A 14,619-nucleotide genomic window follows, 5' to 3' on the forward strand; every position below is an offset into this window, starting at 1 on the left:
TTAAAGAGTTTATTTTGAGTTTAAAGAGTTTATTTTGAGTTTAAAGAGTTTATTTTGAGTTTAAAGAGTTTATTTTGAGTTTAATGAGTTTATTTTGAGTGTAAATAATTTGAGTTTAAAGAGTTTATTATGAGTTTAAATAAGTGTAGGGTGAGAAGAAAGTTTAACAACCAATCATGCAGCGCACTGAAATTTAATTACAGGGTAAAATGGATTCCAATATTGACACCCCGAGATCACCTAGACTGCCGTCACGAGCAAGACTGATGCAGAGTCGCGGTAGACGCTGGAGGTTAGCGACGGTGAATCTACCACAGAGGACGCTGTGGACTACGACAGCCGAGCGTGAGAACAGCCTGAATACAGATGTCGTCACCACAGCAGGCGCTGACGACGAGGGCCTCTCTCAGATGACCCGCACGAAGAAGGACCGCGGGAGTCAAGGCGACGCTCAAGAAGGACCTACAGTAGAGGACGTCATCAAGCATGTAACTAGTATTGTAATTTGAAAAAAAAAATGTTTGATTTCACAGAGAAAATATTAGATAATTTCAACTGTTAATTACAAACCTGATTAAGCCATTAATGTAATTACATAGCTTCCCCAAAACATTATACCCATAAACAGTTCTTACATTTACCATAAAAGGTATAAAAATTTGATTATTGATGTCAGTTATTATGGCTCATACTGTGGTAGTTGTCTGTTTCTTCTTATTCTGATATATCAGGCTAAATTGTATTGCTCGTGCCATGTTTGTTATAAGTATGTTACAGTACTAAAATCAATGCAATGAAATTTGGGCTTATTCTATAAGTACGTGCCGATAATAATGTCTGTAATCCTGCGTGTAATAAGCTAAAATAACTAATCGTATGGGGTTGACAGTGTGGACGATGTATTTCGTGAACGTTAACATGATCAGTAGTATAAGTAGGTATTTAAATAGATATCCCTTTTTATGTAATAGTAATACTAGTCTGAAGAATGAATACCGTTTACATCTGCAATACCGGATACCATGAGTAAATTAAATAATTTGAAGTTTACCTCTACTAGAGTTGCTGTAATTCTTTGTATTATTTTATTGTATTCTGGTGTACAATGAAGAGTATTGGTATTGTATAAACAGACTAGTCTAACTATAATAGGATTGAAAAGGCATCGGGCAACACGGCCGAGTGTGATATTATTGTTGATCGTGCACCGGAGGTAGCACGCAGTCGGATGGCCGAGTGTGATATTTCATAAGATTTAAAGAATAAATTATAATTATTTTGTGTGCGTTATGTTAAACTTATGGCATTCAGTGGGTAGTGATTAGAAATGTGATTTGTGTTTACCCGAATATTTGTTAATTAATATGTCGGTAGTCGCGAAAATGACCCTACTCTCCTACCCGCCAATTCAAATGATGAAAAAGTATAAATGTAACTTACCATGAGATGGAAGGGGCATTCTCGCTTTGGCGCTTGAACCGGTAACATTGAGTAGGAAGGCTTACTGCTTGTTAAGTTAAGAATGTCGAAAGTGTTGAAGTAGGAACTTAGAGTAAAATAAAGGCAATTGATTGTACGAAGGACTTTGATTCATCACACTATGTTGCCATCAGTGAAAAATATCGCTTCGTTTACGGTAAATTCTGTGCATACGATTGTAGGGACACATGTATGTAGTTAGAAATGCTGACGACGCATTCGAGATGCAAGCCGCGAGGCGCGGGCCTCGCCAGTTGTCCCCCGCCTTGCGACCTGCCCGGTAGTTCCCAAAAGCGTAAGCGCATACGTAAATTACTGTAACAGTTATTGATATAATTGACCTTCAGTGTTAACAATTTGTGAAACTCTAAAAATAAACTTTATTGTGGTATTCAGTGGTTTTTTAAATTGACATTTCCATACTTCTGATCCCGGAGTCATAATAGTTAGTATTAACACATACAAATTGGTGACCCCGACAACGGGGCGCACAAAGACTATAAATATAAACTTACAGTGCAGTGAAAAGTGAAAGACAATTTTAAAGACTGTGTAGAAAATCGAATTTGTTTTTAACTGCGTATCGGGGGCAACTCACTTTGCGGGAACTAGCCGGGGCAGGGAAACAAAGCCATTATGAAAATGGCAAACGGTGCTGGCGGAGCACCCGGCGTCGCTGAGCAGCAGCCGCAGCAGCAGCCGCTGCAGCAGCCGCCGGCGGGCGCGCCGCCTGCAGCGTCGAGCGAGAGGACCGACGCGCAGCTGGACCTGGCAGCGGTCACAGTGGCATCCAGACTGCCGGAGTTTTGGGCTGATCAACCTAGATACTGGTTTATACAAGTTGAAGCTATACTAAACCCTCAGCATCTCAAGGATCAGGCGAGGTATGACCTAGTTTTAGGGAAGCTCACAAAAAGTGCGATAGGGCAGATTACCGACCTTCTGCTACAGCCACCAGTTACTGGCAAGTATGAAGCCCTCAAAGAAAAGCTTTTGGCGATTTATGATGATTCTGCTAAGGCGCAACTGCAGAAGCTCCTCAGTGATATGGAGCTGGGTGAGCAGAAGCCGTCGCACTTACTCAGGAAAATGCGAGACCTTGCTAGGGGTAAAGTGCCTGATCAAACGCTATGCATATTGTGGCAGAACCATCTACCTCAGGCAGCACGAGCAGCAGTCGCCGTCGCCGATAGCCAGAACTTGGATAGCCTGGCTGCGATTGCGGACAAAGTGCTGGAGGCGGTTAGGCCGACTCCACACGTAGCAGAGGTGCAGGCGTCGACTTCGCGGGGCGGAGTGACGCAGTCCCCGGAGATGGCGGCTGTCCTAGCTGCCTTAGAGAGGCTCGAAGGCAGGATTTGCGGGTTGGAAGAGCACTCGAAACGGTCGGGCCGTGGCCGGTTCCGGCAGAGGGGAAGATCTGTTTCCAGGAGTGGCATGCGACAACGTTCTGGATCGCGCGGAAGGAGCAGCACCAGAAGAACGCCTGATAGCCCAGACTGGCTTTGTTCATACCATTTTAGATACCGAGAGAAGGCGCAGCGTTGCGTTCCACCGTGCGCCTGGTCTAGAGGTCAACCTGCGGGAAACGAGTAGGAGTACAAGAGGTGGCGGAAGCTTGTACAACTCCACCGTCACACCGCCTATCCGTGACAGACTCCAACAGTGGTTTTCGTTTCTTGGTGGACATAGGTGCCGACGTTAGTGTCTTACCAGTGAGAAACAAATATTCAATTGGTGAAAGTGTGTGCAAATTATACGCCGCAAACGGTTCCGAAATTAAAACATACGGTTTAAAGACTCTAGAACTCAACCTTGGTTTAAGAAGAGCATATAAATGGACATTTATTATTGCCGATGTCAGACAGCCAATTATAGGTGCAGATTTTTTAGTTCATTATGGCCTTCTTGTAGATTTGAGATCCAAAAAATTAATAGACAGTTTAACTTGTTTGAGTGTAATTGGAACTATTGAACATTGTTTTAATCCATCGATCAGAGTTATTGACGAAAATCACCCTTTTCATGACTTGCTAAGTAAATATCCGGATATTACGAAACCTGTAAATTTTAGAGAACCACCTAGTCACAACGTTAGGCATCATATTGAAACCAAAGGACCTCCGATATTTGCTAGAGCTAGACCACTTCCCCCAGATCGTTACAAAAACGTTAAAGAGGAATTTAGAATAATGCAAGAAATGGGCATCTGTAGGCCTTCCAAGAGTCCCTGGGCAAGTCCGCTGCATGTCGTTCCAAAAAAGAACGGCGAACTTCGCCCATGCGGAGATTATAGACGGTTAAATGCAGTTACTAAGGCAGACAGATATCCAATTCCGCGAATTCAGGATTTTACATACATTATGAACAACAAAAAAATATTTTCAACGTTAGACATTAATAGAGCTTATCATTTTATTCCCGTGGCTGAAGAGGACATTGAAAAAACCGCCATTATTACCCCTTTTGGCTTATTTGAATTTCCGAAAATGAGTTTTAGATTGAAAAACGCAGCCCAGACTTTCCAGAGGTTCATGAATACCACAGTTTTTCCAAATTTTGACTTTATATTCGTGTACATTGTTGATGTTCTCATAGCTAGCGAGACAGAACAGGAGCATGAGCGACATTTGCAAGCCGTTTTCGAGAGGCTGAGCCAGTTTGGAATCACCATCAATGTGTCAAAATGCTGTTTTGGTAAGTCGAAGCTGGATTTTCTAGGTTTCGAGGTGTCAACAGAGGGCATTCGGCCGTTACCAGTGAAAGTGCAAGCAATAACGAACTACCCGAAACCCGAGACCATTCAAGACTTACGCCGTTTCCTAGGTATGGTAAATTTCTATCGTGCTCACTTACCGAACGCAGCATCTTACCAGGCAGAGCTTAATAAGTACCTGCACAATAGCAAGAAAAGGGACAAAACAAAAATCCAGTGGACTGCAGAGTCAACGGAGGCTTTTGAGAAATGTAAGCAAAGCTTAAAAAACGCGGCTACTTTGTCTCATCCTCACGTCGATGCTCCCATGGCACTCATGTCAGACGCTTCTGATTATGCGGTTGGCGCAGTTCTTCAGGTACAGGTAAAAGGTACGTGGAAACCCTTAGGCTATTTTTCAAAGAAATTGACCACTGCTCAACAAAAGTACAGCACTTATGACAGAGAACTTTTAGGTATTTATCTTGGAGTTCGATATTTTAGGAAAATGTTCGAAGGACAACCCTTAATCATTTTTACAGACCACAAACCTCTTATCTACGCATTCAAAAATGTAGATAACAACAAAGAAACGCCTCGTAGAACCAGGCAGTTGTTATTTATCAGCGAATTCACAACCGACATACGATACGTAGAAGGTAAGAACAATATTCCTGCAGATTGTTTATCGAGAATAGAAACCGTTTCCTGTCCCACGATTCTCGACTACGGTGCAGTTGCTGACGCGCAAGAACATGACGAGTATATTTCCAATGAAACATCGAGCGAAAACAACAGATCGCATTTCAGAAAGGTATTTTTGCCTACAAGCAATAAGGCAATTTATTGCGAAACTTCGACTAGCAATATTAGACCTTATTTGCCTAGCGCTTTTAGAAAGATAGCCTTTGATTCAGTGCATGGTTTAAGTCATCCAGGGATCCGCACTACCAGAAAAATGATTGCTAGTAGATTTTTCTGGCCAGGAATGAATCGTGATGTAGGACTATGGGCAAAATGCTGTCTGCAATGTCAACGAGCTAAGGTAACTAGACACACTTTGTCAGAGTTTAATGAGTACCCATCCGTCGAGAGATTCGAGCATGTCAATGTGGATATTATAGGACCTTTACCCACTACAGCTGATGGATATAGGTATTGTGTTACAGTTGTAGACAGGAAAACACGTTGGCCGGAGGCTTTCCCTCTTAAAGATATTACTGCAGAGAGCGTAGCTAAAGTCATTTATGATGGCTGGATAACGCGTTATGGGTGTCCAGTAAAATTGACCAGCGATCAAGGGAGACAATTCGAAAGTAGTTTATTCAGTAACTTGCTTAAGATTCTAGGAGTCAAAAAGCTAAGGTCTACACCGTACCACGCTCAGAGTAATGGCATGGTCGAAAAGTTCAATAAATCATTAAAAACGTCATTAAAAGCTAGTTTGGTTGATAACTCATGGATAGATCAGTTACCATCAGTCATGTTAGGTCTTCGTGCAGCGCTGAGAAGCGACAATAGCGTTAGTGCCGCCGAGATGACATTCGGGAGAAAGCTTCGCTTACCAGGTGATTTTTATGATAGTACTGGTACAGAGACAGGTGACGACGATACTCTCGTCGACCGGATTCGCAAAACTATAGGTAAGTTTAAACCCGCTTTAAAATCACACAGCAGTCGTAGATCATTTTTTGTTCATCCCGATTTGAAAACATGTACTCAAGTTTTTGTCCGAGACGACACAGTTAGACGTCCTTTAAAATCCCCGTATGACGGTCCATTCAAAGTTCTCAAGCGTTTCGACAAAATCTATAAAATTAAACTTCCAGATCGTGTGGTTAATATCTCCATAGATCGTCTTAAACCGGCGTACATATTGAATGACGCTAGTGACATAGTCGGATCAGCCGACTACCGACTCTACTGACATTACCGACGGACAGACTAATTTGAACCCTAAAAGTACGGACGTACAGCCCATCCCTCGAACGACGAGAAGTGGCCGAGTCGTTCGTAGACCTATTCGTTTTGATGTAGAATACCCGTAGGTCAAGTTATACTGGTCGTGTAACTACAGCTAGTTAGGCTTAGATGAATATAACAGATGTCTTAGCAACAAATGTTATGTTCATGTTTAATTTACTTATTTTGTGAATTGTTTCTAATAATTGTATTGTTGATTTAACGATGTTGCGTAAATGCAATCAGGTCATTTTAAGCGCACGTGTAACAACATGCCTAGTTTAGATACTTTTAGCTAGGGCTTGCAATATCGGATGGTTTCCAATTCCGGAACTGATTTTCGATATTGGCTTCCAATTCCGGAATTCCGGAACTGATTCCGGAATTAGGGTTTATCATATTTTTATTCCATTTTTTATTAAAAAACAACAAAAAATGTGAAATTCTGATACTGTACGTTTATTAAAGTTAGTATTGTTTAAGAAAAATTTAATTTGAAGTACTTACGTTTTTTTTTTCACCTCTTATTTTAACACCTCATTAAAATGGTTACTTTTATTCACTTCTATGATACGGGGTATTTATGTGGGGAAACTATAGTTGCTAGCAAAACAGTTAAATATAATAGCTTCCTACTCTTCCTAACCTAATAGGTTTAATTTCAATTCTAAAAATTCGCTTATGTAGGATTCAGACTATTCTGACTATTCTAAGCAAGTAAATCGCTTTGCTTTATTATTATTTATTTTTTTATTCGTTTAAACTCTCTGTTTAGGTTTATAAAATATGCATATAAAAATAAAATATAAAACCACATAAAAAACGAAAAAAAAATACATATGAACACATTATAAAAAACCTAACCTAGGGTGCCGCCGGCAACAGGGCAAGGCCCCCAAGCTGCCGGTGGTAAGGGCTATAGAGAGCGGAACAGGTGCGGTGGACTATCCGCGCCGTGTCCAACATCATTTATTTTTTTATTATTATGAGCCTATAATATCGCACGTCGCACTCGCACTGGTTTAGCAAACGGAACAGTAAAATATATACCTACTATTATGTAATACTATAGTCCATTGAATGACTAAGAGGCACGTAATAACGACTAACAACACAGTATAATGTAATTTCTTAACAATTTTCAATAAAAAACGTATTAAAACCTAAAAAAAGTACTTAAATCCAATTCCGGAATTTTCGATATTCAGTGGTATCAATTCCGGAATTGTAATATCGGAAAATTGGCCCGAGATTCCGGAATTTCGAAATTCCGGAATTCCGGAATGCAAGCCCTAATGCCTAGGTATATTTTTGTTTAGTAAGTCATTGCACAAGGAAAAATTATGTCAATTAATTTGCAATTTAACGATATTTCGGGAATATAAAGAGTCGTAGTATTAATTCGATTTCATTTCTTCATAGACATTCACCTATTACAATCATTATCTTCAAGATGGGCTATGCTCAAAGTAAACCTGCTAATAACGAAGTTATCGCTCAGGCCCAAGTGGTGTCAAACGTTACTCAGGTAGAGACGCGATTGAACACCCTATCAGTTATATTAATCGTGGTAGCTGGCTTGATAGCCATAAGTCTCCTTTTTGCAATTCGTCAACTTTGTGTTAAGAAAACAAGACGTTGGTTACGGAAGGAAGTGGGTGCAGCGAGTTTGGCAACTCCGGTGGTTCGGGTTCAGACCCTACCACCCCAAGCAGTCCAACCAACTACGGTGTGATAAAAGTGTTACAAACATAAGATTTTCCTCGTGCAAGTGAAATACCCTTGTGTGTAAAATGTGTTAGTTAAGAAAAACTACAACTTTCGAATTTTTGACAAAATTATATGTGTAAATTTAATTAGGTAAACAAATGTTAATTTCCAGTAGATAAATATTTCATTCAGTTTGATTGTAACCATATTATTATTTTTACTTATCAACAGTTTAGCAACCGGTATGAATTCTTGGTATTGCCGCCCGGTCGACCCGTGAGACGCAACGTCAGCAGACGGTTGCAAGTTACAAGTTTAAAGTCCGACATCGACAGCGATACAATACCAAGATATTCATACAGGGTGAATTTTTGTTTAACCCAAAAATTGGGGGGGGGGCTACTGTAGGGACACATGTATGTAGTTAGAAATGCTGACGACGCATTCGAGATGCAAGCCGCGAGGCGTGGGCCTCGCCAGTTGTCCCCCGCCTTGCGACCTGCCCGGTAGTTCCCAAAAGCGTAAGCGCATACGTAAATTACTGTAACAGTTATTGATATAATTGACCTTCAGTGTTAACAATTTGTGAAACTCTAAAAATAAACTTTATTGTGGTATTCAGTGGTTTTTAAATTGGCATTTCCATACTTCTGATCCCGGAGTCATAATAGTTAGTATTAACACATACACGATCTTACGTCACATCCGGTCTTAGGCGACCCTACCTTATCAGTGGTTTTCCGGGTCAAGGTCCGAGTCCGGGCCCGGCTCCAGTTCCGGGTCCAGGTCAAGGTCCACGTCTAGGTCTTGGTCCAGGACCAGGACTTGGACCTGGACTTGGGTCCAGGTCCAGGTCCGGGTTCAGGTCCAGATAAAAGCCCGGATCCGGGTCAGATCTGGCTCCAGGGCCAGCTCGGTCAAAATCGAAATTCGAAATCGCCAAACGTGTAGTCATTGAAGAGTCCTGTTCTGATCACCATCAGCAGTTCCACTTCATCAAATGCGACAGTTTTTAATGAAAATGCTTGATTTTCTGATGAAAATACAAAATTCTCTATACACATGCCTTTAAGATTTGAGGAGTTCCCTCGATTCCTCATGGATCCCATCATCAGAACTGACATAATACTTAATACTTTTACCTGCTTTCTTTTCCCTATAGCTGGCATTTTTACGTATATATATATATATGTGTGTATATGTATATAATTTTATGTATGTATAATATGTGTATTTATTATATAAATCTTATTTTATTTTATTTTTATTTGTATGTCTTTTATACTGTTTTGTATTGTGTTTTTTCTGTGCTAAAATTCTTATATTGAATTTGAAACACCTACTGACATGACATAAATTTATTAATTTCCGCTACCTAAAGGTTGTCTGGAAGAGATCGCTTTTTAGCGATAAGACCGCCTGTTGTTTAACCTCTTCTTCCTGTATTATTTGTATTGTTTTCTGTAATGAGGTGTGCAATAAAGAGTATTTGTATTGTATTGTATTAACACTAACCCCACCGGTGTGTGTTATCATATTAAGTATCAATAATTGACTGTGTGCACTTATAGCATGTTCTCGCATATATATATATTAATCACAACAAAGAGTCATACACAATAAAAAACACTCACAGATCACTCTCATTACATCCCCCTGATGATGATGATAATCCTCAAACTCTAGCTCCAGCTCCGTCTCCGTCTCTAGCTCCGTCTCCGTCTCCGTCTCCGTCTCCGTCTCCGTCTCCGTCTCCGTCTCCGTATCTAGATCTAGCTCAATCTCTAGCTTCGTCTCCCGCTTTGACTCCGTCTCCGGCCGCTGCTGCTGCTGCTGCTGCTGCTGTTTCTCATTTGATTCTTGTAATGATGTTGATGTTGATGATGATGATGATGATGATGATGATGATGATGATGATGATGACATGTTTGCAAGTATGCTTGTATGTGTGTGTCCGTGTGTATATATATATACACGTCCTTAAGATTTAATAGATCACAATAAAATGAAACTTAAAAAACAAAACACGTCGCTTACGGTAAAAGATTGGACTACGTCAGATGATTATGTGAAACTATGTAGTAATCAATCTACAAAAGCAGCAGCAGCAGCTGTAACCCGTGTCTTCAAACATGGATCGTTGTTGGCAAACAATATTAGATGTCTCATCTGTGGACCCTCCAACTGTGGCAAGACTAATGTCCTGTTGTCTCTACTTTTAGATCCGAACGGTATAAAGTTTCATAATGTTTATCTTTATTCGAAATCATTAAAGCAACCGAAATACAAGTTTCTGAGTAAAGTTTTAGAGCGGGCGGGTGACATACCGTTTCACACGTACAACGATAAGAGTCAAGTTGTCCCACCGGCGGAAGCCTCGGAAGACAGCGTCATCGTGTTTGATGATGTAGCGTTGGAAGATCAAGATGCCATTCGTCAGTACTTTGCCATGGGACGTCATCGTTGGTTAGATTGTTTCTACTTGTGTCAGACATACAGTAGGATACCTAAACAATTGGTACGTGATAATGCCAATCTTATATTGCTATTTAAACAGGACGAGTTGAATTTAAAACATGCCTATGATGATCACGTGAACACCGATATGAGTTGGGAAAAGTTTAAGAAAGTTTGTCGTGAGTGTTGGGAGAAAAAGTACACTTTTTTAACAATCGACAAGGAGAGAGACATTAATAAGGGTCGATATCGTAAAGGATTTGATGTTTTTATTATTGTATAAAGTTGAGTGTCATCTCCGGTTTATTATCAGTTTTATGTTGTCAGCTACTGAGGAACAACCTCTTTTTTAAAAAAATATATACCTATCAACAACAACAACAGCAGCAGCACATGCACTAAAAAGAAAATATGTTTGGTAATAAAAAGTTGAAACGGAAACTCATAGATTCCGAGTGTGTAAAGAAAAAAGTAAAGGCATTGCGGGCAGATAAGTCATCTCTTGACACATCACTGGCTCAAACCTTTGAACCAATTACAAAACCGCTCAACGTTTTAATGACTAAAGCGTTAGAATCTAAAGGTAATAATGACAATGAAAATGCTAAACCAGAAGCAGCGTTATTAATGAATAACACCCTTCGTCGTCATCCTCCCATGTTAATAAAAAAAACCTCCACACCATTACCAAGGCCAAAATCACGTAAAAGAAAGAAAACCGAAGAAGAAGAACCCCATAGTGAACTGATTAAGTGGAACGATAATCTTCAAACAAAAGCACAACAGTTGGATTTTGATGATGATGATGATGAGGAAACTATGAAGTCAGCTCTCGAGAGTGATGATAATGATGATGAGAATAATCATAGCAGTGTATTAGATCAAAGCGATTATCAAAAATATCTCAAACACTTTTCTAAAACACTGAAAATACCATTCGGTGTTTATCTCAAAGAAAATAAAATGTATATTGGAGATAGTCAAATTAAAATAATCGATGATTTGATACATATCAAAGATTCAACCTTAAAAATGACACCATGGCTAGGTGAACTTATCTTTCAAAAAATACCTAACAAGGATATAATTTCGAAAGACGATGTAAAGGATTATAATAAGATTTTAGACATTACAAACGCTCATCGTAGAGGATTTGCACCAAACGGTCAACTGAGCGGTGACAAAAGTTTAAAGTATAAACTTTTCATTAAGCAATATGTGGAATTCAAAAAGCAATATTCAAAATATATAAGTGGAATTCAAAAAGCAACATTCAAAACGGATGCTATCAACAAAGCTCAGTTTGATGAACAAATAATATTATTACTTGGAAAGATAAAGAGCAATCGTGCTGATATAAGAGATTTAAAAGCAAAGCTTGAAAAGTTATCAGCCAGAATTTCTACACCTGCACAGCCATCAGCATCATTGGCTACGCCATTGTGATTATTTCATACATTTTTATAATTAATTATAAGCTTATTCTTAATTTATCATACACACCCCTCGAACGCACCTTTTATATATTTCATACCTGGCAACATCCTTTCCTAACCCCCCCGCTCCCCTCACCTCCAACCGCCAGTGCAAAATAAAATCTCATCGCGGGCGCGTCCAAAAAGTTTGCATTCCTCTAAATAAACTCAAAATCAAGTAGAAAGTACTTTAAAGAAGATCAGTGACGTCACGTGTAATCCTGTGCTTGTGAACTCATCGAAGTGTCTTGTTTGTGCCGAAATACGAACTCAAAATTGGAGTCGGCGGTCTACGTGCTATCGAGGTTTGTCCCTGCCACTCCAAGTGTTGGTCCTTATCGATCCTGATCCTTCCTATATATATAAATATTTCATTATTTCATACACTGAGAGAAAAATCATCACCAGGAATTAATAAACAGTTCTGTACTGGGGGAAAAAATGAAGTTTTAGTAGTAATCATGGAAGTTTCACTATTTCTGTAAAATTTATTTATTTCTACAAACAGCTCAGTAATACTAAATCTAATTTCAGCAAACAGACTTTAGTAAATGGAGCATTAAACAAAGTTCAGTATTTGTTACAATCCATTTTTATTACTACTAAAATTCTCCGATTTTTACTAGTAAAGTTTGTGATTTTTGGAAAAAAGCATCTGTGATTTCAAGTTATGATTTTAGTAAATGTCTCACTTACATAGTTTTGTAATATCTAAAAAACGAGTTCGCGGGAATAACATTACCCCATTTAAAATAACAATTCAGTTGTTACTATAGCGACATTACAAAGTTTACTGGTATTTAGTAGATAGACTTGTTGTGTTTATGTTCATTGTTGTACCAATCACTAAACGAGTTTTGTAATACCAACACAGCGAAACGAATGTTAGTGATTTTAGTAAAATTTACTACTTGCTACGTTCATTTGGTTAGAGTTAGTATTGTGTCGGATGTCGGGCGGGCGTGTCTCGTGTCTTCTTTGTTTAAAACATACTTAAGTTAAATAATAAATTTAGGATATATTGTGGGCCATGGACATATTAACCCGCGACCTACTGTGTAGTTGGGGTCTACAGAAATATATTGTTCTGCAACTTCGAGCTAGCTGTTGTTATTCTAGTGATAATGACATCATAGGTAAATCTAAACTGTTTGCAATTCCAACCTCCCTAGCACAGGTGCGCCGCGAGAGCATGTTGCGCGCGTAATAACTACTAGTCTCTTTCTGACTGTATGAATAAGAAAGGAATGGGTAGAATATCTCGACAGGCTTTTATAGTGCCTCTTTAGTACAGAGATATACTACCAAATGCTTTTTTATTCATACAGACAGAAATAGAGACGGGTAGCTACCACGCGCGCGACATGCTCTCGCGGCGCCCGTTTGCTAGGGGCGGAGGAATTGCAAACAGTTTAGTTTTTGCCTGTGACGTCATTATCTCTAGAATAACAACAGCTAGCTTGGAATCGCAGTACAGTTTAGTAAAACCTATGACGTCATCGTCTCCGATATTGCTAAAGCACGCTTAGAATTACAAAACGGTTAGTTTTCACCCATGACGTCATCACCTCCGATATTGCTAAAGCACCTCTCGGAATAACAAAACCAAATTTCTGAAATTACTCTAGCATACTTCAAATTACAAATATAGAAGTTGTATTTCCTACTAAATGGAAATTGCAAAAGTCAATTTGTTCCTATTAGTTGACTCTCCTTGTCCCCGGATTAAGTTTTATTTTTGTAATTCTAAGTGTGTTTTTGTTAGTTTTTTGTCTCAGAGTACATATTTACAGTAATCATACACTCAAAAATAAAATTTATACGTATATTTGTTAAAATCACTCAACGTGCTACCATACTTTAATTGGTGCGCATCACGCTTATTTCATCTTATTTCGCAACTAGTTATCATTAAATACCAGTTATTTCACTCATTCTTTAAGATTCAAAGCATATTTTTGGTAAATCGCGCATATTTCACGTAGTCAATTGTAAAATTTGTTCGCCGCTTGCACCATTTATACTTACCTACCTACCCGCCATCTTACATTTTATACTCACCGCGAACGAAATATTTTATAACTTCACGCAAATTACGCATACGCATATTATTAATTGACTTATTACCAATATGGGGGGAGGCAATAAATCAAAAGATGGTTCAAGCGACGATGACGTTATGATTACTTTTTTGGAACACAAAAAACAATTTCTGTTTCAAATAATTCAAGAGGTCTATAACTTAAGCTTGAAGGTTTCCGACGATGTCACACGCACACAATTCTTAGCTAGGGCTCAATCCGCTGATAAAACGCGTTCAGATTATATGGAAACAGTAGATAAACTTATGATTGAACAACTCAAAGAAAATCCTGAGGCTCAGCCGAGTTATAGTATTTTAAATACATTTGACGAGTTATATTGTTACATTAAACAAAAGGAAACTACACTGAGGCAAGAGCTTGAGGACCAAAAGAAAAATAATAACTTTAACACTAAGTTGCCCCCGCTTCAACTCATAGGTTTTGATGGTACTCCTACTAAGTGGCCAGTATTCTATGAAAATTTCCGCAGTGTCATACACACTAATACTCGCTTAACCAATGCTGAAAAGGTCCAGTACCTAATAGGATGTCTCTCCGGCAAAGCACTTAATGTTTGTTCCGGAATAACCGCTACCTCTGAAAACTATGACATCATATGGCAAGCTCTTCTAGCAAAGTACCAAGATACTAGGGTACAGGCTTCTGTCTATCTAGACCAGATGTTACAACAAAAGACTGGACAGTCAGTCGATAATATACTTGACAACTTTTGTTCCGCTGAAGCAGCATTGCAGCG

The 14,619-nt window shown here is 39.2% G+C and overlaps 1 protein-coding gene across 1 annotated transcript; it reads left to right on the forward strand.

Annotated features, from left to right (window-relative positions):
- Positions 1-2,121: 2,121 nt before the first annotated feature.
- LOC134805479 (uncharacterized) lies at positions 2,122-3,075 on the forward strand. The gene has a single exon (XM_063778775.1). It carries the CDS (start codon positions 2,122-2,124, stop codon positions 3,073-3,075), a length of 954 nt encoding a protein of 317 aa, XP_063634845.1.
- Positions 3,076-14,619: the final 11,544 nt, after the last annotated feature.

This window comes from Cydia splendana, unplaced genomic scaffold, assembly GCF_910591565.1.
Source record: "Cydia splendana unplaced genomic scaffold, ilCydSple1.2 scaffold_119_ctg1, whole genome shotgun sequence".
Classification (NCBI taxonomy): Eukaryota; Metazoa; Arthropoda; class Insecta; order Lepidoptera; family Tortricidae; genus Cydia; species Cydia splendana.

Excerpts from the sequence above, each read along its gene's own strand:
- LOC134805479 (XM_063778775.1), top strand. The coding sequence starts at position 2,122 with ATGGCAAACGGTGCTGGCGGAGCACCCGGCGTCGCTGAGCAGCAGCCG.